The following is a 20,413-nucleotide window of genomic DNA, read 5'->3' on the forward strand; positions in this document are numbered from 1 at the left end:
TTTGCCCATTTATACATCTTTTATTTCTTCTCTAGGAGCACGAATCTGAAGGTGGGAGAACCCCACTGATGAAGGCTGCACGAGCTGGTCACTTATGCACCGTGCAATTCCTTATTAGCAAAGGTAAATGCTTGTTTGCATAACTAATTAAAAACTTTAAATGCCACTTTATAATGCCACATGTTTGTGACCCATATTTAAAATTATTCTGGTTATATGTATATGAGCATTTGTCAATCCCCTAAGGGTTTTTTGAATTTCATGTAGTTCATGATAGAATGAATCACAAAATATTTTGCTAGTTACTCTTCTTACTCTGTTATATAGATTAGATTTGAAGTACAGCAGATATTTTCAGTTTCTTAAAGAAAGGATTTCCTCCTTCAGAAAAGCACATCAAGTACTGTCTGAAACAGTAGCAACTGCACCACATAGTGATGCTGCTCAGAGAGAACATTTGGAATTGTGCTTCTTACACCATGTGTTCCCTCACTTAACACTTCCAAGCCCACTGTTGCTGTTGCAACTGCCTTGTCTTTACAAGGTGAGGAGGAGGAGGATGTGTGGAAGCCAATCAGTTAGTCAAAATCCCTTGTGCTCTTTCCCTAGAAGTGTGTAGGAAGTAATTGGATTACAAGAGTAAAGTTTGTCTCTGTTCCACAGAATACTGCACTTGTTGATACTTTCTTTTAGAAAGAATTTCTTTGTGTTTAATTCTAAGCTCTTCTCTTACTAGGTGCCAATGTGAACAGGGCTACAGCCAACAATGATCACACAGTGGTGTCCTTGGCCTGTGCTGGAGGTCACCTGGCCGTGGTTGAGCTTCTCCTGGCTCACGGGGCAGATCCAACTCATCGGCTCAAGGTATTCACTGGCAGCTCTCCTGTCCAGAGCTTCTCAAAGAGCCACCTGGCTGATTTATCAAGTAGTAAATTTAAGTCATAGAGTTATTACATGGGGAGCAAAACTCATCTTCTTGCCTTTTGTTTCCAAAATCTCACTTCAGGATGGCTCAACAATGCTCATTGAAGCTGCCAAGGGAGGACACACAAATGTTGTTTCTTACCTGCTGGATTACCCAAACAATGTTCTGTCGGTTCCTGCAGCAGACCTGTCCCAGCTCACACCTCCATCTCAGGATCAGTCTCAGGTAAGGCACAAGGAGTCTTTTTTAAACAGCACCATCAGTGTTGGGAAGAAACACTTGCATAGTCATTAATTTCAAAATTACTGTAGACAGTGGAAGAAATTTTAAAAACCCTGCACACATGAGAATGATAGAGTGAGAGAATTGCTTGGTGCTACTTGCAGAGATCTGAAGAACACATGAGCTTTATTCCCTTTTGCTCCTGGACAGGATAGTCCCAAACATAGGATTTCAAAAGGATGTTGTTTCTTTGCTGCCTTTGCTTGGTATTTTGGCTGAAGAGTTCTAAAGCCTTGTGGTAGTACCCCTCTGTTCTGGTTCAGGACACCCTCACAGGGTATTAGTGATTCTGTTTGTTGTATAAAAGATAATATATTGTCTAAATTCAGAATTCTGCAGTCTGAAGAGGCAGCTCCAGGGGAGTTAGCTGATTAAAAGCCTAAAGGAATTCACAGTTTTCCAGCTAACACAGCCTGGGATCCTGCACAGAGTAGCACAGTTAACTTTGACATACTGTCCCCAGTAAAAAAACAAAGGTCAGGTCATACCGAGAGGTAGCATAGAATACACAGTTTGGGAAGAGTGAGCAGAGTATGCTGCAGTTCTGAGCCTGTGTATTAACCCTTGAAGAGCTGCTCTGGCAGGTGTTTGTACCTGAGTGTGTCTGTGTCTCTGTTTGAAGGTTCCCCGTGTCCCGGTGCATACGCTCGCCATGGTTGTACCTCCCCAGGAGCCTGACAGGACCCCTCAAGAGAACTCCCCACCTCTCCTGGGAGTGGTGAAAGGTCAGTATGCAGCCACTCAGAGAATATATGTGGTTTGGAAATGGATAGACTGGGGATCATTTTATTAGAGCTTATGCATAGTGTAGTCCATTCCATCAGTTCTTGAACACCTCTAATGAAGTATAACTTAAACCTATTTTATATAGTTCATAGTTTTTTCCTTATTTTCTTGCATTCTACAGTATAGCAACACTAGTTGTTCTAACCTTATTGTGCTTATTCTAATTTATTAGAATTACACTTATTCAATTTTTTGTGGAAGAAAATGCTTGTGCTAACTGCTCTAGTGCAGACAGATAAAACAGCTAATGTACTCCAGGTGTGGTGCACTTTTGAATATTGTACATTGGTCTTCTAGAATAGTTGCAGCTATTATCCATTAACTTGATGCACCAACTTTTTTCTGTTCCATCAGTAACAATGCAAACATGTTGGCACCATAAATACCAGTGCAGATCTACTTACAGGAGAGTTTTTGTTGTGTTAGTAATAGTTCTCTTGTGAGTAATCCTAACATCAGAGTTTTTGCTTTGAACATGGTCAAACTGATTGGTTAAAACTCCTTGTAGTTATTAAATTGCAATTAGAGGGTTTGTTTCCAGCTGTGGATTCTGTAACAAAATCTTCACATCTGCTAAATCAGCTCAGAAAGAGAAGCAGATTCTCAAGTGCAAAGTTACAAACTGCAGCTCCTAATGATCTACAGTTTTGGATGGGGATCTTAAGCATTGCAGTGTCCAAAGCTCTGTTAGCTAGATCTGCTGAAATCCTTTGTTTGAGGAAGCACCAAGCACTTCCAGAGCAAACAAACAAACAGAAACCCCTTGGGGGCACAAATAAAGAGAGAAAAACATTATGTACCTGCTGGTGTCTGAACGTGCAGCTGTGCCCCTCTCCATGCATTTGCCATGTGTGTGACCTCTCAGATGCACTTGGTGTCTCATTTCCTAGGATGTGCAACACTTGGTATTTTGGATTTCAGAAAAACAAATACCAAACAAATGAAAACAATATACAACTTGTGCTTCAAATAACCCTCCAAAAAGCTGTATACCAGTATGTGTGCCCTTCCAGTTCAATGCCTGTTAGCACTGTGGAGTGGGAGTGTTCTGGGAGCACATTTTGTGGTGCATGGGAATCAGTAAGGGATTAGTTAATGCTGAGTCAGAAGACTGAACTTAAAAGCTGAAAGTTTCGTTTTATTTAATCCAATTATGAAAAGCAAATAGTTGACTGTAGTTTAGAAACAGCTCTCATTACAAACACCTTATTGCCAAAGTCAGCACATCCTTAGGTGTGTTTTTTACAGTACTGTGATGCTGGGGCTGGCACAGGGAGATCTCATTGTTCACAGGGGTTCAGGACATGCTTCATGCATGTCAGCAAAACTCATCTGTGCTGTGTTGTAGCAATCCCAAACCTGTCATCAGGTTGATGAAGCATTCCAAAAACTGTGCAAAGCTCTTGTTTCTCTCAGATCTTTAGGGAGAAAATGATATTTTTGTGCTAAACTCTGTGTGCTCATTGCAGTGCAGAGTCAGTGTGCTGTGCTGAGCTGCCATTTGTGACTTGTTACACATACAGGGCTTTAATTCACCAGACCTTCATCACTGAACTTCTTGGGAGGGGAGGGGCAAAAGAGGGAGTGAGTTGAGGTGTTTGTTATTTCCAAGGCAGCAGAGCAGTCAAGTTCTTGCATAACAAAATTGTTTATCTGGGGCAGAACAATTACTTGCCTTCAATCAGAAGTAGCCCCTGAGTTTTTGTATAAACTGTGAACTACTGGGAGGCAGGAGAGCAGTACCTTGCCTCCTTATCCTTAGCACTGTGAGATTCTTTTATAGACCTGTGTGAGTTTTGCAAGAAATGCAATGGTGACACTGTTTTCTGAAGAGTTCTTGGCAGATCAAATGTAAAACTTGAGGACATTTAAGTGTTCCTATTACAATTAAGATGTGACGTGAGATTTTCAAGAGGAATTTTATGGTCTAATTTTGAATTTTATTATTATTCTTCAGTAAAGCATGGAGGCACATGGAATCATTACCATTTGAATAATTACTTTGGCAAAGGATTTAATATCAATGTTTAGCAACTGAAAGGAGAAACATTTCAGAGGCAACAGTGTATCTGGAGAGGCTCAGATAAAGCTGACACACCAAGATGATAACTTGGAAAGAACTGAAGAAAAATCAGGTGAAAAAAGGAGCAGAATTAATTATGGAATTGACCAGACCTCAGCTCCTCCTTGCTTAGGAAGGATTGTTCTCAGTGCACTACATTGAGCACATTGTGTCCATGTAAAAAGTCCTAGTTCAGATCCTTTTGCTTCCATGGGGAGAGGCAGGAGATCCCTTCCTTGGTGCATTCTGCCCTTGCTGAGCAGGGCCAGGATTGCTCAGCAGCAGCTGTGGTGCAGCAGCTCAGCACAAGGAGCTTTTTGGGTACAGAACCCAAATGTGCTGTGTCCACAGGCCCAGGGCTGTGTCCAGTGCAGGAGCTGCAGCTCCTGTGGCTCTGACTGCTTCCCTGGGACAGGGGATGGAGCCCAGCCCAGGGAACAGTCCAAGGGAATGCTGCTGGATTTCTTCAGGAAACCAGCTGCTGATAATCCCCTCTACTTTGTGAATGGTTCCTGCCGAGCCTTGTGCAGGGCTGGAACACACAGCATGCTCTAGATCATCATCAAATATGCTGGGACAGCAAGGGATGCTCAGGGAGCCTGTGGAAAGCAGCAGGGTTGTTTTCTTAGTCAAAATATTTTTACTAACATCAGCTGGTTTTAAACGTGTCAAAGTTCAAAGCAGTCTGGTTTTGGAGAAGGAGGTGTCAGGTTTTCAGTAATTTTTTCTCTAGATTTGTTTTATTTCATCCTTTGAAACTGTGCTTACAGGCCTTTAGTGAGTATTTAGAACCTGTCAACATGCTGTCATTAGACTTTTCTAGTGTCATTTTTAAGTGGGCAATAGCTTGCAGTGGTTCTCATTGGAGGTGCATGGTTTTTTTAGAATTACACAAAACCAAATAGATTTATTCAGGTGAAAGCTGCCCACATTTGCTTTTGATCCCTGTGAAGGAGACCAGAGTTCCCCTAAGACTGAGTGGTACTTTTGGAATCTCTAAGCTTTCTCACCTAGATATTCAATATATGGTATTTCCTGGATCCTCATGCTAAATCTAACAATCTGATGGTGTGGAGAAGGGAAGAAAAACTCTATGTAACTTAAATAGATACAAATTCAATATTTTTTTTTTTAAATCTGATATCTGACTTCTATGCCTAATACTGAGTTATATATCCCAGCAGAGATCTCATGCATTGTGTGATTTAATAAAAATAGAGCCCAGGTTAACAGTAAAAGTAGGAAGTTATGTGACTTCCATGGAGGTAAAAACATTTGTAAGGCAAATTGATATTCCTGCTTTTCCAGCTTTTGCATTCTGATTTTTACCAGATATTTCTACTGCACAGTCCCAGCTGCCTGTTCATTGTTTAATGTACTCCAACATCTGATCAATTCTTGCCATTTCCTTCTGGAAACTTCCTGCCTGGGTCAGCAGCTAGCCCAGGTATCTGGGATGAGTTCCCAAGGGAGATTTCACCAGCCATGCCTCCTGACTTCTGAACTTTACTAATTCTTTCTTTGGAGGCTGAAATCCTTTTTTCTGCAAATCCTCAGCAGTGCAGGCAGGCGATATGACACCCAGACATGTGTAGGTCCCCCGGAGCACAAATGTGTAACAATCTTTTCACAGTGGTTTGTGAAATGCTGCTCCTTTGAAGCTTCAGTCACCTGCTTGCAACCAACTAATTCAATTACATCTCAGCAATTTTCCAGTTACATACCATGAACCCACCAGAGGAAACTTGGGAAGAAGATTTAAGATTAGAGAGTAACTCAAATTTTAGAACGGCTGAAAATTCAGCTTGGCTTGGTTTCAGCTGTGCAGCCATTGCCTGTTGGATAGCATTGCACCTATTCCCTGAAATTTTCCATAGAAACACCTGCAGGAGGGATAAAGAGTGGCAAAATTATTCCATGGTTCCAGGAGGGATAGTATGAACATACTCAAACTCATCATTCAGCCTTCTGCCAATTAACCTCTTCTTTATAAAGAAGAATTCAGTATGTATTAAAAACCATGAGGCAGATTAATTTTCTTGGGAAATGAGGGCTTATTTTTTTTCCAAATTAGCAAGATTATGTAATATTGTACTTTGCATTTGTGTGTGTATGGAGCAACTGATTGTTTCTCCAGGTTCTTAAAGATGAGTTTCTTTTTGATACAAATAATAGTTCAACACAGAATTTTCATGAAAATTCAATATTGAGTTCATTTTATTCATGTTGATGAGGCTGGTGAGTTTTAATTGCAGGCTGCAAATTGAACTCTCAACTTCTGAGTGAAATCAGGTTTACAAAAAGAAACCTCAAGCGCAAGAACAACAGACAAGCAATTCTGTTACAGAGCACACAAATGGCATGGTGATTCATACAGATTTATATAACAGGGTCTCCAGCACAGAAGATGTATTTGAATGTACAGATGTGTATCATACAACTGAATTTTTTCTTACTGTTATTTTTTTATGCTGGAAAAAATCTTTTGGACTTCACTGTTTGGATTTAGATCCACACTTTTTTTTCATTTGATAATGACAATAGAAATTAAGGAGCTGTTAACGAATTTTGTCTAATAAGGTTAGAATTTTGAGAATAAGCATTTTGTCTAATAAAATATAAAGTCTAATACAATTGAAAGGCATGTAAATTAGTTCTTTCCTGGGAGAAGTGACATCCTGTGGATTATAAATCACAGCTAGAAGAGCAACTTCCTTGAGAATCATAACCACTCGTAAGGAAATCCAGTATCAGACTTGTTTGTTGGCAGCAACTGTATAAATACTGAATGTGTTCTAAGGAAATGCAAATTAGAAGAGTTCAATTGCTTGTGAAAGCCACCTGAGGACTACAGAACTGAAAGGTATTTTTGCAGATTCTTGCTCACAGTGTTTAGGGACTTTAAATGTTATTTGCAGCCAGAAGCATTCAAAGCTGGTCATGGTGTCCTCTCTGCTTAAGAGACCAGGAATGATTCCTGCAAGGGACTCTTTGGGGTGAGGGGGCTGTTGCAACTCAGCTCTGTGGGAGATGATTTTAGTGGATGGGAGCAGTACAGGAAATTGCCATAGGAAACAGCTGTCAGTGCCTGGGGAGAAGTGGGGATCAGAGGAGTGCATGGGAAGCTGTGTTTGGCAGAGTAGGTTTTACCCTGAGGCATGAATGTTGGTCACAAACCTGGCTGAAGATCTCTGCAGGAGTTGTGGTGAAGGCTGTGTTGGACAGGGTAGGAACCAGAGTATGTGGGAATGTGGAAATGCAAATAGAAGAGCAATTGGTGATACTGTTCACAAAATAATTGGGGAATCAGTCCCTCCTTTACTCTGTGGCTTTCCTAGCATGCCCAGAACCACTCTGGGCTTGCTGATCAATTTTTTTCCTGTAACCATGGTACTGGATGGCAGGTGGTATCTGTGTGGCAACATCTGGATTTCAGTCATCTTCAGTCTAAATAACTTACTTTCATATCAAACAAGTCTCCTAAAAGGGATGAAAATAGTTGCTTTAGAGGCCAGATTAACAATTTAATGTTGCTAGGTGTAATTTTGGTAGTAGGTTGATTGTGTAGATGGCTGATGCTGCCCCCAAAAGATAAATGTACAAAATAAATTTTTTTTAAAAATTGACATGACTATGATCTGGCCTGTGATTGAATTAAGTCCTACTGAATTTATGTATTTCAAAAGTGGAAGTGTAAAGTGTGTGTTCATAATTACGTACTAAAATGGACACAGTATTTTTCAGGATTTTGTAATATAGAGGAGATTTGGATAAACCAGGAAATGCTACTTTTTAGTACATCCAATATTTGCATATTCAAAGCTACCAACAGTGTAACTTCTTCACTTCTGCTTTGATCTGACTCTTCTGGTGAGCATGTCAGGTTTAGCAGATATTTCTTCCTACCCCTCATCCTCTACCAATACCTTCAGTTACAGCTTGCAAATGTTTTCTGGCATAGAAAGGGTGATCTGGAACCTGAAAAGTGGCCCTGCTATCTAATTAGCAGCTGATTAATGTAAATTTCTGTACCTTTTCTGGAACTTGAGAGTCCAGCTGGTCTCCTAACACCAGTCCTCAGAAACTGTCTCACTTTTGTGATGATTGCTGCTTGGAGCTGCTGTGTGAGCCCAGCCCAGCTCTCCAGGTGGGGTTTGTGCTTCTGCTCTTTCCTTCCTCTGGTGCTCCTTGAAAAGCTTTCCCATGACAGGTTTGTTTTCTCCCCAGCTCAGACTTGATTGAGAGGACAACATTGATACTTTATTATTTGGGAGAGTCTTTGAACTTTAGCTTTTCTTTCCTGTAGTGATAGAAAGTGTCCAGATCTGCTGGGCTGTGGGAATGCCTTGTGTGAGGATGGGAATGATAAACACAGGACCCTTAGGGGTGACAGTGAGCAGGACAGAGGGTCCCCACCTCAGCTGAAGGCAGGGTTCATTTGCACTTTGGTTACTGTAGCAGTGCAGCACAGCTTCCTTTAAAAACAAGGATATAGACAAGCCTTGCGGAGATTTCTGATGAGTGCAAATTGAGTGCAAATGTATTTCTCAAGAGTGGTCTCACAAACCTGTAAATTCCACTTGTTAAAATGAAAGGATAACCCCTGAGTGCATGGCAAAGCCAAAGAGGTTAGAGCAGGCTTGAGCTAAAGAGCCACAAGCCAGCCCAGAGCCAGGGATTGCTGAACTTCCCCAAATTCCTTTTTGTGTGCTGAGAAAGTGCCTGGGGACTCAGTCCTGGTTCGGAGACAAAGTAACAGTGGTGGAGAGAGGGGCTCAGAGCTGCACAGAGGATGGAGCTGCACAAGGAGCATCCTGAAGGGTGGCCCCAGGGGCTGTGGGATGCTGGGCTGTTTCCTGGGGTTTTTTAAGGGTGGCTGTGGGATTCTGGGCTGTTTCCTGGGATTAGTAAGATTCTTGTTGTTTCTCATATAATTAGATATGGTTTGCTCTCCCAGGAGTCTGCTGAAGGTATGCTGTACAGAGTTGGTCCAATTCTATTTTCATATTTGTTCTTTCTCTTTATAAGAGAAAAATCTCACCTTTGTTTGGTTTACAGTTAATTCCTCAAAAAAAGATTCATTTCAAAGTGAGGTGTATGTGACTCTTGTTTTGACAGCAATGCAAAGAGAAGTTATTTGTGAGTTAGTGTATTGGTGAAGGATAGCCCAGAGAGAAATAAATCTGTGTTTCAGGAAGCTTCATCCTTCCAGGGCTGGTGGCTGATCCATGGCTTAGTTCTTGCATCCAGACTTTCACTTAACTGCATAATGTTTAGGTAATTTTATTAAACCATGGCTCAAATTGTACATCATTTTAGTTCCCCTTTTAATGATTAATTATGTGAGTCTACTTTGTAAAACTTCAAGTCTTCTTTCCCTTTTTTTTTTTTTTTTTTTTTTTTGAAGGCTCCATATATCAGTGCTTGGGTAAAGCAAACTTTCTATTAGTGCAGAAAATTAATCAGGCTAAAACTTTCACATTTGTAATTAAAGTCTGACGCTGAAGTAATAAGTAAAATTTCAGCGCTTAATAGATTCCTTTCAGTTAGATGTGTCTAGAGTGTCCCAGATGTGGCTTTTAGGAAAGCAGCCATGGGTTGCTTGAGGACAGTCAGTAATTGGGGCAGGGCTGTCCAGGTTTGGTGGGCCTTGGTGAAGGTGATTTTTAAAGTCTTTATAATGAACAGAATTGTTCATTTGTTACTAGAAGGGGAAGTGAGCATGTTGTTAGTTTGGTCCCAGAATTTTTAAAAAGGTGCTAAAACTTCACTCTCCACTTGAAAGCACGAAGTTTGCAGTGGCAGGTTCTGCTTGTAATGTCAAGGTGAATGCTACAATGTTTGGAGAAATCCTATTTCAAAGTATCATCTTACTGTCAGGTTAGTCTGCTCTCAACCATAGAGTCTTTCTGCTCCTAACCTTGCTGTTGGAAGTCAGCCTCTGGAAAATACTCTTATTTAAGCTCTGCACACACAGAAGAACTTTGGGAACTCAGTAGATCATGTAAATGTCCTTCCTGTTCTAGCTGATTCCCCTTCCCAAGTGCATTGTCACCCATGTCAGAAATTGTCAAGGTTCCTTGTAAGATTGAAGTAGCTGTGCTCAAAGGGATCATGTGAGGATCAATATTGAAAATTCCATCTATCTGCTTTCTTGTCTTAACATGGAGTGTAGGGTTTGCCTTTCTGTGCTTTGACAGATGTGCAGTGTTAGTTGTAAAGATTTTTTTTTCATTTTATTTTTTTATTATTATTATTTTTGGTGGGTGAGAGGGGAGGTTTGGGGTATCTTCAGCATGGCATTTTTTCAAACATTTTTCATGTGCTTAGGTGCATCCAAGCAGAAGTCAAGTTCCCTGCAGGTAGCAGATAAGGACCTACTGCCACCTTTTCACCCATACCAGCCTTTGGAATGCATAGTAGAAGAGACTGAAGGCAAGCTGAATGAACTTGGACAGAGAATTAGTGCTATTGAAAAAGCACAACTTAAATCATTGGAATTAATTCAAGGTGAACCTTTAAATAAAGATAAGATTGAAGAACTTAAAAAGAACAGAGAAGAACAAGTACAGAAGAAGAAGAAAATATTGAAGGAGCTGCAGAAGGTGGAAAGGCAGTTGCAGATGAAAACCCAACAGCAGTTTACCAAAGAATATTTGGAGACCAAAGGTCAGACAGACACACCACCTGCCCTGCAGCAGCAGTGCTCACTTACAGGGGTCTTCCCAGAAGTGGAAGCTGATAAGGGTCTGCCAGAGGATAACTTTTCAGGGTTACCTCAGGTTGACACAATCTTGTCTAAAGATGATGAGCAACACCAGTCTCCACCACCTGCTGAACAAATAGAGTTTGTCCCTATCCAGCCTTTGCCAGCACCGCAATGTAATTTTTCTGGTAACTTAGGTTATAATGGGACAGAGTCTCTTGAACTTCAGAAAGCATTAGGGAATCAGCAGAATGTAGGACAGCAGCAGCAGATTGCTGGGCAGGGGCTCTTAGTTCAAGAACCAGACGGATTAATGGTTGCCACTCCTGCACAGACGCTTACCGACACTCTTGATGACCTAATAGCAGGTGGGTTAAGAAATATACCTATTTTTGCATTAATTTGTGTGCTCAGTTTCCCTCTCTCTCCTTCCCTCCAAATACGTCTTGGGGTTTTCCAGTTTGGGAATACTTGCTTAAGAATAAAGTTCCTGATTAGTGCTATTAATCCTAACAGTGACTTCCAATTCTAACATGATACTTTTAAATATCTTTTTTTCCAAAGTGCAAAACTTCCTGTACTGGACACCTGTTTTAGCCCCTTTGGCCTCATCTTTTTCTGTGCTTCTTTAAAAAGCCTCATCATGAGTAATTAGTAGTGCCCATTCGGAAACCCAAAAGCATGACAGAATTATATCTTCTGTAGAATTTTCTGTGCAGGCCTATCAGTGACTTTCTTCAATGTGGTAGCCATCTCTAGAAAAAGCCAAATTGTTGTCACTTTTATGGACAAACACCTCCCTGTCCTTGCTGCTGGAGCTTAAGGGACACGGCCTGGAATCCACGCACAACCCCTCCGTTCTGTGATGGCTTGTGTTTGCAGAATCCCTGCTAAACCCTGGGTGTTGTACAGGAATATCTGCTGGTTAGATGTTCCACATGGCAAAAACGTGTCCTGTTAGCTGGATGAAAAGCAAAACCCCCAACATCCTTCCACGTGTTGGCACGGTGTGAAGAGGAATGGGAGTGCCCACACATCGGGCTGTGTGAGTGCCCTTGTGCAGACACAGGGATCACTTTGGGTCACTTCATTTCCTGGACTTGACTAGGATTGAGGTTTGCTGCTGGAGGTATGTAGGATATAGCCAGTGTTGTTTGGTCTGTAGTTTTTTTTTTATTAATTCAGTGTTTTTCAACTTTTCTTTGTACCTTGTGCCTGTACCCCTGCCCATTATTTTCCTGTCTGTCTCCCCCTGCCCCTTTGTAGTCACTGCCGTGTCCTCTGATGTCAAGGCTGTAGAAGTGTGCAGTGAGATCTTTGAGCCATTCCTGGAAGCCTTTGGAATGGTAATTGCATCAAGCTCATGCCAGTCAAGAGTACTTGTGACTTTGCCCAGGGTTGGTGGAGCAGTTGGGGTGGTTGTAGCAGCTTCTGTCCTTCCCTCACTGTAATTCCAGTTGTTTCATTTTATACAGCATCAATTTTAGCTCCTCCTGTTCTGAGCCTCCCTCCCTGCTCTGTGGTGCTTTTTAGAATACCTAGCCAACATTAAAACATTCTCAATTGTTATTACTCAAAATTTTAATACTGGAGTGTATAATGAGGAAAATTTGAATGGCTAACACAAAACATAATCAACAAGGGATTAATCTTTGGAGTAGTTGCTGTTGGTGAGAGTTGAAGGTGTCTGGCACAAGGCCATGGAGTCTGTACCCTCTTGTGGTCAGCAGCTCATTCTGCAGCCACAAACTCAGTGTCCTCACCGTGAAAAGTGCTGCAGTCCAGCTGAGTGTGAGAACTGTGCTGTAGGAAAAAAGATTGCAAGCAGCCAGAAAAACTGTATCTTAAAAATAATTATAAAAAGTTGAATAGGCATTGGTTTGCTTTCTGAAAACAGCTACTGGTTTTGCTAAGTAGTTAAAGACATTTTTTGCTAAGACATGAGATTTACTTATTTCAGAAATCACTACAAATAGCACCATCTTCTGCATTAGAAATGACATTTACAGAAATGCAACTTGAGGAGTCTTTAGTTATTGAGTTCCAGAGGCTTCTGCAAAAAGTAGTATATTTTCTTCTGAAATTCATTAGTCTCTTTCACTTCCCTCCAGAAAAAATTGTCAGAAGATAGATATCTTTCTCACTTTGTACATCCAGACTGTGTAAAAGTGATCTCCATGTAAATTATAATCCTACTATATATCAGATTTATAGCTATGTAAAAACAAATGGTAAATTTATCTACTCATACTCTGAACTCTTTGATCCATATGTGAAATACATTTTTCTGACAAACTTACCCTATAGTCCTTAATTTTATAAAGAATTTTTGAGCAGTAAAAGCTGTTACAAGATCTGTTTTTACATGCCCACTACAGATACCAGGTAAAATGGTGCAGGGGCTTGTACCTGGGTTTTAGGGAGCTTGTGTCCTCACTCAGGGTGTCATTGAGGGCTCCCCTTGATCCCACTGCTGAAGCTGCAGTGATGTCAGTGAGTGACTCTGGGTTTGGCAGAGGGATGAGCATTTATGTTCCTTCTGAGTATTTCAGTTTGGGTAGGAACTGCTTCAGAAGAACAGAAATTATTTTTCCCTCTGCCCTGAAATACCTTTTACTGTTGCCCTTAGCAGTGGTGATATCCAGAGGAGGCCACGGAGATGCTCCAAGGGCTGGAGCCCCTCTGCTCTGGACCAGGCTGGGAGAGCTGGGGGTGCTCACCTGGAGAGGGAAGGCTCAGGGGAGACCTCAGACTCATTCCAGAGCCTAAAGGGGCTCCAGGAGAAGGACCTGGGACAAGGCATGGAGGGACAGGACACAGGGAATGGCTTCCACTGCCAGAGGGCAGGGATGGATGGGATGTTGGGAAGAAATTCCTCCCTGTGAGGGTGATGAGGCCCTGAGGTTGCCCAGAGCAGCTGTGGCTGCCCCTGGATCCCTGGCAGTGTCCAAGGACAGACTGGATGGGGCTTGGAGGAACCTGGGCTGGTGGAAGGTGTCCCTGCCATGGCAGGGGGTGGAATGAGATGAGCCTTAAGGTTCCTTCCAACCCAAACCATTCTGGGATTCTGTGATGTGGGAGGCAAATCTTTCCAAGTCTCAGCTGGGACCAGTTGTAAGGGAGAATTTCAATTTCTATGAAGCTACAAATTTGTATTTTGCTGACCAACTTAACAGTGACAATATACATAAATGGAGTATTATCTTACAGTTGTGCTGGCAGGATGTGTCAGCTGTGAGGTGTTTAGGTGGTGAATGTCAAGGTGCAAAGTGGCAGTGAGTCATGGCACACATCCCCTCTTCTGTAAAACTACACAGAAGTAACCAAGTACCTTATGGAAAGTCAGCTAAAACCTAAAAATGAAGCAACTCTTTCCACTCCAGAATGTTTTGCTTGTAATGGAGTTTTGATGTGCTGCTGCAGAAGTCTTGCACCCAATAGTACATTAAAGATGTGACTTACTACAGTCAAAATTCTAATCAGGTTTACAAAAGAGACAGACTTGGTGCAGTTTAGAGTGGGAAACCAATCAATTAATTTGGAACACAGATATCATTTTCATTACTCATTTATCTATCTGGTTTCTTGAAGCCTCTTGTCTTGCATATTTGGTGTTTCATTTCAGTTCACCTTCTGCATTTTCAATTGCAAATTTCTTAGTTGTAGTATCTGAATTGAGGCTGTTTGCTGGTTTAGGGTATTAAAGATGAGGAACTTTTCTGTGTTGCTGGGGTTTGTCTCTAGCTGGAATATTTTTGTTTCTCTTTGTTTTGCTCAGCTGGTATTTTTAGTCAAGAGACTGTGTGTGCTTTTCTGTCCCACTCTCGTCCTGTGAGCTGATGTTTCCAAACTGAAATTTCAGGTGTGTTCTGAGAATCTTTGTTGTTTGGTTCTGATATTCTGGTTGTAGTTGATGATACAGAATTATGATATTTTAAGGTAAGGATTTGGAAGGTGACATCTGAGTTACTGTATTGAGGATTGGAGTAAAACTGGTTACTGGGACAATCTGCAGTGAGGAATGAATGGTGAGCCATGAAAGGAGCTGCAGTTACAACATGCCACAGCCTCTGCAGTAGCAGGTCACTGAGCAGCTGCCTGGACAGGCTGAAAGACTGCTCAGGCTTGAAAAAGGATGATTTTCTCTGTCCTGAAAATCCCAGTTCCTTTGAGGAAAGAGGAACTGAAATCTAAGTCCAGTATTTCTGTATGCCAGTGTCATGACAGCAGTTGGGTAGCCACAGTTTCAGCCTGCAGCTGAAATCTCATCCAGAGCTGCTTGCTCCAGGTACTGTCAATGCTCCAGAGTTGTATTTGGATAAAATACCAAGTTCTTGCTTTCTTTTGTTTTACTCATGTTTCCTTTGATATTTTTAATGACTTTGAAAATAGTCATCCATGTCTTTAAAGACCAGCATTCAGCTTCCCACTCATACAAACACAGATCCTTTGAAACTTTGGAAACCCTTTGCAGGGCATAGGAAACCTGGATTTTGTCATGTGTAGGGTAATTTTTTTTTCTATAAGGAAATCTTTTGAATATTGAAGTCTATGGACATGTCTAAAACCTCTGTCACAAAATTGGTATTTCCCTGGAGTCAAGGGCAAGCAGTGCCAGTGCTGCTTTCTCTGCTAAGCTGTGGTACCACAGACATTCCCTGTTAATGCCATGGTGGAACCATTTCTGCAAGGTCATTTTCAAGTTTAAAATCTGGATTTTGCTGTGTAACTAGAGCTGGGATAAATCAGCCCCATGAAACTGTAGGCAGAAGTTCCCAGGCTTTTTTTGCTCCACAGACCACAAATTATGCTGCTGCTCCATGGGTCCAGCTTGAGTCCACACTGAGGAAATAAAAAATAGCATTTTGAAAAATCTGCCATTTTGTAAGCTCAGTAGTTTTACAGGGGGTGATTAATTGGTGAGTGTTGCAGGAATATTTGTTGGATTTTATTTTAAACCATATTTTAGAGTATCAGTGCAGGGTTTATTTTCATTTCTACTGCCTTTGGTGTTCTCTCTCGTGTTTAATGTTATAACTGTGCACATGAAGTGTGTAATGCACACTTGTATACTTCAAACACAAGATGAAAATCTAAAGTATGCAAGAAATACTTTGAAATTTTCAGTCATGATTGTGAAATACAGAGAATTTGTGGAACCTGTGACAGCAACACTGAATATATCACTTTAAAACCCTTAAATTTGCTCCAGTGGAGTCACTCTGCACACCCTGCTCTGCATGCACAGCACATGCATGTGGTTTTATGTGTACCTGTAGTTGCAAGAGCTGAAAAAATTGAGCCAGTGTCTTCCATGAGGAAGGACCAGCTTGATTTAACATAAATCCTTAACAGGGTGATATGGTATTTTGGAAGGAGTCCAAACTGTAGAAATCCAGTTATTTCAGTGCACTGAGCAAGAAAACAATCATATTGCATTAATTAATGCTCATTTGCTGCTGTGAGTGATAATCCATAGTGAGCTTTTGTATTTGAAACTTTTAATTCAAATCTGGTTTGCTCATGAAGGTTGTAACAAGAATTCAGATCTGGTACTTCATTGCCTAAACGTGGTGACCACATGTTAATGCTGATTTTACCTATGCAAGGAGAAGTGTTTGCTTAGAAAATTCAACTGAAAATGGAACTGCCCCAAATTTCAGGGAGCCCCCTGCCATGTTTGCAGAGCCCAGTGGAAGTGACCCACCTTGCTGTGCTTCAGTCTGTGTTTCCTTTGTCAGGCTCTGGCAGCTCTGTAGGCTGCATTAGTGGTGTTAACGGTCATGTTGGGGCTTTTGCTCTGACTTTTCCATCTGCACCATTTTCCTGTGAGTAATTGCTGGTGTGTAATCTATCAATTAAATGAGGAAGGTTGAGCTGATTTGCAAAATTTTTTCTCTATGTCATACACAGGTTTGAGTTCATCCTTCATCTTCCCTTAGCACTTGGACAAAAGCAAAATGCTGCTGCTGCTTGTTTCCTACCTGTAGATGTTAGTGTTTTCTTTTAGTTGCTTCTTCCAGGAATGCTGCAAAGTACTGTGTGGTTTGGAATGACTAAAGCTCACCAGGTGTTCCAGCTGATGAGGCTACACAATAGAGACGTTTGGCAATCCAGCAGTGACAATCCTTGTGAAATCCAGCTGCTCTATCAGCAGGGATTACTGAAGCTAAAGCACACACCGAGTCTGTGTAGGTGTGTTACACCTTCCTGGCAGGGAATCCCAGCTGATTACAGGGATCCAGCCTCCACTTGGACTCTCATCAGGTTACAGAGACAGGCAGGAGTTCTGGCCCTGCAGTAGATATCCTCTGCTTGTTGATTTAAAACTAGGTGAAAAAAGTCTGATTCTCAATTATTAATTTTTTTAGTAATTGTTTAAAAAAAAAAAAAAGTTGCATTCCTTGTGTCCCTGTGCAATGCTGGATCTTCAGGATGACATCTTTTACAGGCTGTGCATCAATCAGAATAAATTTTAGGGAGCACAGACAGTTTTCAGCTTTCTTATTTTTGTTGACTGCCCCCTCCTGTCTGCTTCCCTTCCACTTTCCTGGGTTGGTTTAACTCTAAGACATGATTAATAGTGTGAGTTGCTGTCAGTCATCTTGCTCTGCAAACTTTCTCTGGAGGCTAAGTGTGCACTAACCTTTATGTGAAAAAATTTGGGATTGCAGAAGAAGACTACATTTTTGAACATTAGGTTTGTGTGTTAGTGATAAATAATTTGCCTGCTTAAACTGAGCATATGATTGAACTCTTTTTAACAGTGAAGGTTACAATTAGAAAAGGGTAACTAATCACCTTCATAATTCACACTTGTAATGCATACAGACTAATTAATAAAATTATTTTCTAACTTATCACAGTTTGGAGACGATGCTTACACTGTTTAACTGCCACAAAGCTGCTTTTTGTTTTTAGGAACATTCAGTTTGCTTCCCCCGTTACTATTCTGATATTAGACCATTGCAGTTTTACGGAACTTAATATTTTTCATATAAAATGAGACATTGCTAAGAGTGGATTAATAACCTGCTGTTCATTTTCAGCTGTGAATAGCAGAGTGCCCAGTGGCTCCACCAGCTCCTCGCACGCTACCGAGTCCCCGACGCCCGAGCCCTGCCCGCAGGCAGGCAGCAATGTGCCCCCGCAGTCCGTGCTCCCCATGTACCCGTCAGTGGACATTGATGCACATGTGAGTAATCCAGCTAAGCTGGGAGGGGATTGGCTTGGAAAAAAAAAAGTTGTCTTTATTTTTTGTTTCTGAATATCTGCTGCTTTTTCTTTCCTGTGCGTGAAGACTGAAAGCAATCACGACACTGCGCTGACCCTGGCGTGTGCGGGAGGGCACGAGGAGCTCGTGTCTGTGCTGATCGCCCGTGGTGCCAATATTGAACACAGAGACAAGAAGGGTGAGTGAAAGCCAAAACACAATTTGACCTTGAACTAAAGCTTGAAACAACGAATTTCAAAATGTGAGCTGAATTCTTGCACTTCACATAGTGACATTGGTCATACAAAGCCATTGAGCTTCTGTCTGCACCTGAGTGGGATCTTGAGCAGATTTGTGGAACATGAGGCTCTTCTGTCCTTACAACTCACCCTCTACAAATGACCTCAGCAAGCTGGATAGAGGAGCTGATGGGGGTAACCAGCCCATCTTGGCTGTCAGAGCTGAATGGTGGCAGTTGTCAGGTTGGGTATCATTGTTTTCAGGAACAGAGTTCAGCAAAATCTTAGATCTTTTAGAGCTGAGAGAACAAAAGCACCATGCCACCTGTGTTGGAGCTCACATTGACCACTGGCAATCAGCAACACTGACTGCCAGTGTCAGTGGTCACTGGTTGGAGCTTAATTTAACCATAATTATGCAGAAAGCTATGACTTCTCCAAGGAGAGGAGTTGGTCAGAACTTTATCCAAACTGATCACTGCAAGCACTGTTTAAATTTCTTTTGAACAGCCTTTGGCTGGAATCAGAGCCTTGGTGTGACAGGGTCAGAAGAGGGTTGGGAAAGGCTCTGAGATTGTGGCACCCAGCAGGAAACCCCCAGTCTGAGGAAGCCATATGATCAATAGAAGTCATTGTGAATCAACCCATTTGTGCATTTCTGCTCCTTAATAATACTTTTGAAATACTCAAGGTTGCTTTTTAATACAATCTCTTGTTACTAGGTTTTACACCCTTGATTCTGGCTGCAACTGCTGGACATGTTGGTGTGGTGGAAATTCTTCTGGACAAAGGTGGGGATATAGAAGCGCAGTCGGAGCGCACGAAGGATACTCCGCTCTCCTTGGCATGCTCCGGTGGACGCCAGGAGGTACAGACACATCCTCATAGGATTGTTACTTGCAGATGGGGGCTTTTTTGTACAGGGTTGAGTTTATTCTGTTGTTGATACATCTTTTTTTCTGGAAGGTTTATCACCTGTTTCATTATAGCTAATTTAAGGCTTTTTCTGCCTCCAAGAAAGGAAGAAGAAATTTAAGTCTTTATTCTTCGCTCCTTTGCCTATCCCAGTTTTGTTAGTTAATGGTCACAGTCACTTGTGATAATTTGTGGTCTTTCTTCAGTCATTATATCCTCACATAGTAAGTACTTCTGTAAGGGAGGCAGATATTTATTGAATAACTTTATTCACTGAGCACTTCCCTTATCCATCTTCCCTGTTCTCAAACCTGAAACAGCCAGTGCAGGTACACAAGGGCAGAAGCTGGGATTTTGTGTGGGCAGTACATGGCTTTAGTGATAATGCACAGGGCTGATAAGTGCAGATGCAATGCAGGACACATTGTACCCATCTTTTAAGGATGTTTCAGAGTTCTGTCAGGTTTGTGTGTTTATTGTTGTCCAAATAAGATTTGTGAAATCCTTCCTATTTCACTCATGTGCATAGTACCTTAGAAAATGGCATGGGGATGGCCAAGAGCTCTGTAGTAGATTAATATAAGGATTTAAATAGTTGGCCAAAATTGGAAAGTTTCCATTTGACTTTTGAATTGCAGATCTTTAACAGTAAAATTGCTTCTCATAAAAAAGGCAAGATCAGCACGGCCTGTAGTAGTAGCATTATATATTGAACAGCTGAAGTCTTCTGTTCTTCCACTTTATTTTTTTTCTTTATGCCAGAATCTGCCTCTTATGTTTTTGGCTTAGCAAGGAGCGTTTTTTCTGGCTTGTTTGGAAATCACCTAACTTATGTTAATAGTAAATTGAGGCCCACTGGAGTACATTACCAAAATGGTTGAGTTTTCTCCCATTTTATTTCTCAACTTCTGATAGAGGAGTCCTTCCTCATCCTTCTTCCATTAACATCGGTCCCTCTGATTTTTACCACTTTTTTTTTGCATAGTTCATATAATAGAGATGACCAAACTTGGCTCAAGTGTCATTTGAATTCAAGTTGTGAGATGATTTTTTCTGAAAGAGATGCTCAAACATTGTGAGACATTATGGGAATGGGGTAGATCTATTGTTTGCAAACTTAAGATTTCCAGGAAGAGCTTCACTTTAAAGCCTTGCAGTTTTATTTAGGTAAAATAACCTTTCTGGCAGACAAGTGCTCAGCTGCTGTGGTCATGGGCTGTGGGGGCTGGACAGAGATAGGGAAAAGTCAAGCACAAGAGGGTGGAGATTTTCCTATGGAATCCTG

At 41.4% G+C, this 20,413-nt stretch overlaps 1 protein-coding gene across 6 annotated transcripts in view; it reads left to right on the forward strand.

Annotated features, from left to right (window-relative positions):
• The window catches only part of ANKHD1 (ankyrin repeat and KH domain containing 1), a 100,616-nt gene that overhangs the window by 53,645 nt on the left and 26,558 nt on the right, over positions 1 to 20,413 (forward strand). For all 6 annotated transcript variants that reach the window (XM_054287636.1, XM_054287637.1, XM_054287640.1 and 3 more), the window contains exons 11-18: positions 36 to 123; positions 737 to 864; positions 1,007 to 1,150; positions 1,830 to 1,932; positions 10,386 to 11,129; positions 17,811 to 17,956; positions 18,062 to 18,173; positions 18,936 to 19,081. In XM_054287636.1, the coding sequence (XP_054143611.1) occupies positions 36 to 123; positions 737 to 864; positions 1,007 to 1,150; positions 1,830 to 1,932; positions 10,386 to 11,129; positions 17,811 to 17,956; positions 18,062 to 18,173; positions 18,936 to 19,081 (1,611 nt within the window). The remainder of the gene's footprint in view (positions 1 to 35; positions 124 to 736; positions 865 to 1,006; positions 1,151 to 1,829; positions 1,933 to 10,385; positions 11,130 to 17,810; positions 17,957 to 18,061; positions 18,174 to 18,935; positions 19,082 to 20,413) is intronic.

Source organism: Melozone crissalis, unplaced genomic scaffold (genome assembly GCF_028551555.1).
Source record: "Melozone crissalis strain CALT ecotype California unplaced genomic scaffold, PUWL_Pcris_2 ptg000061l_1, whole genome shotgun sequence".
NCBI lineage: Eukaryota > Metazoa > Chordata > Aves > Passeriformes > Passerellidae > Melozone > Melozone crissalis.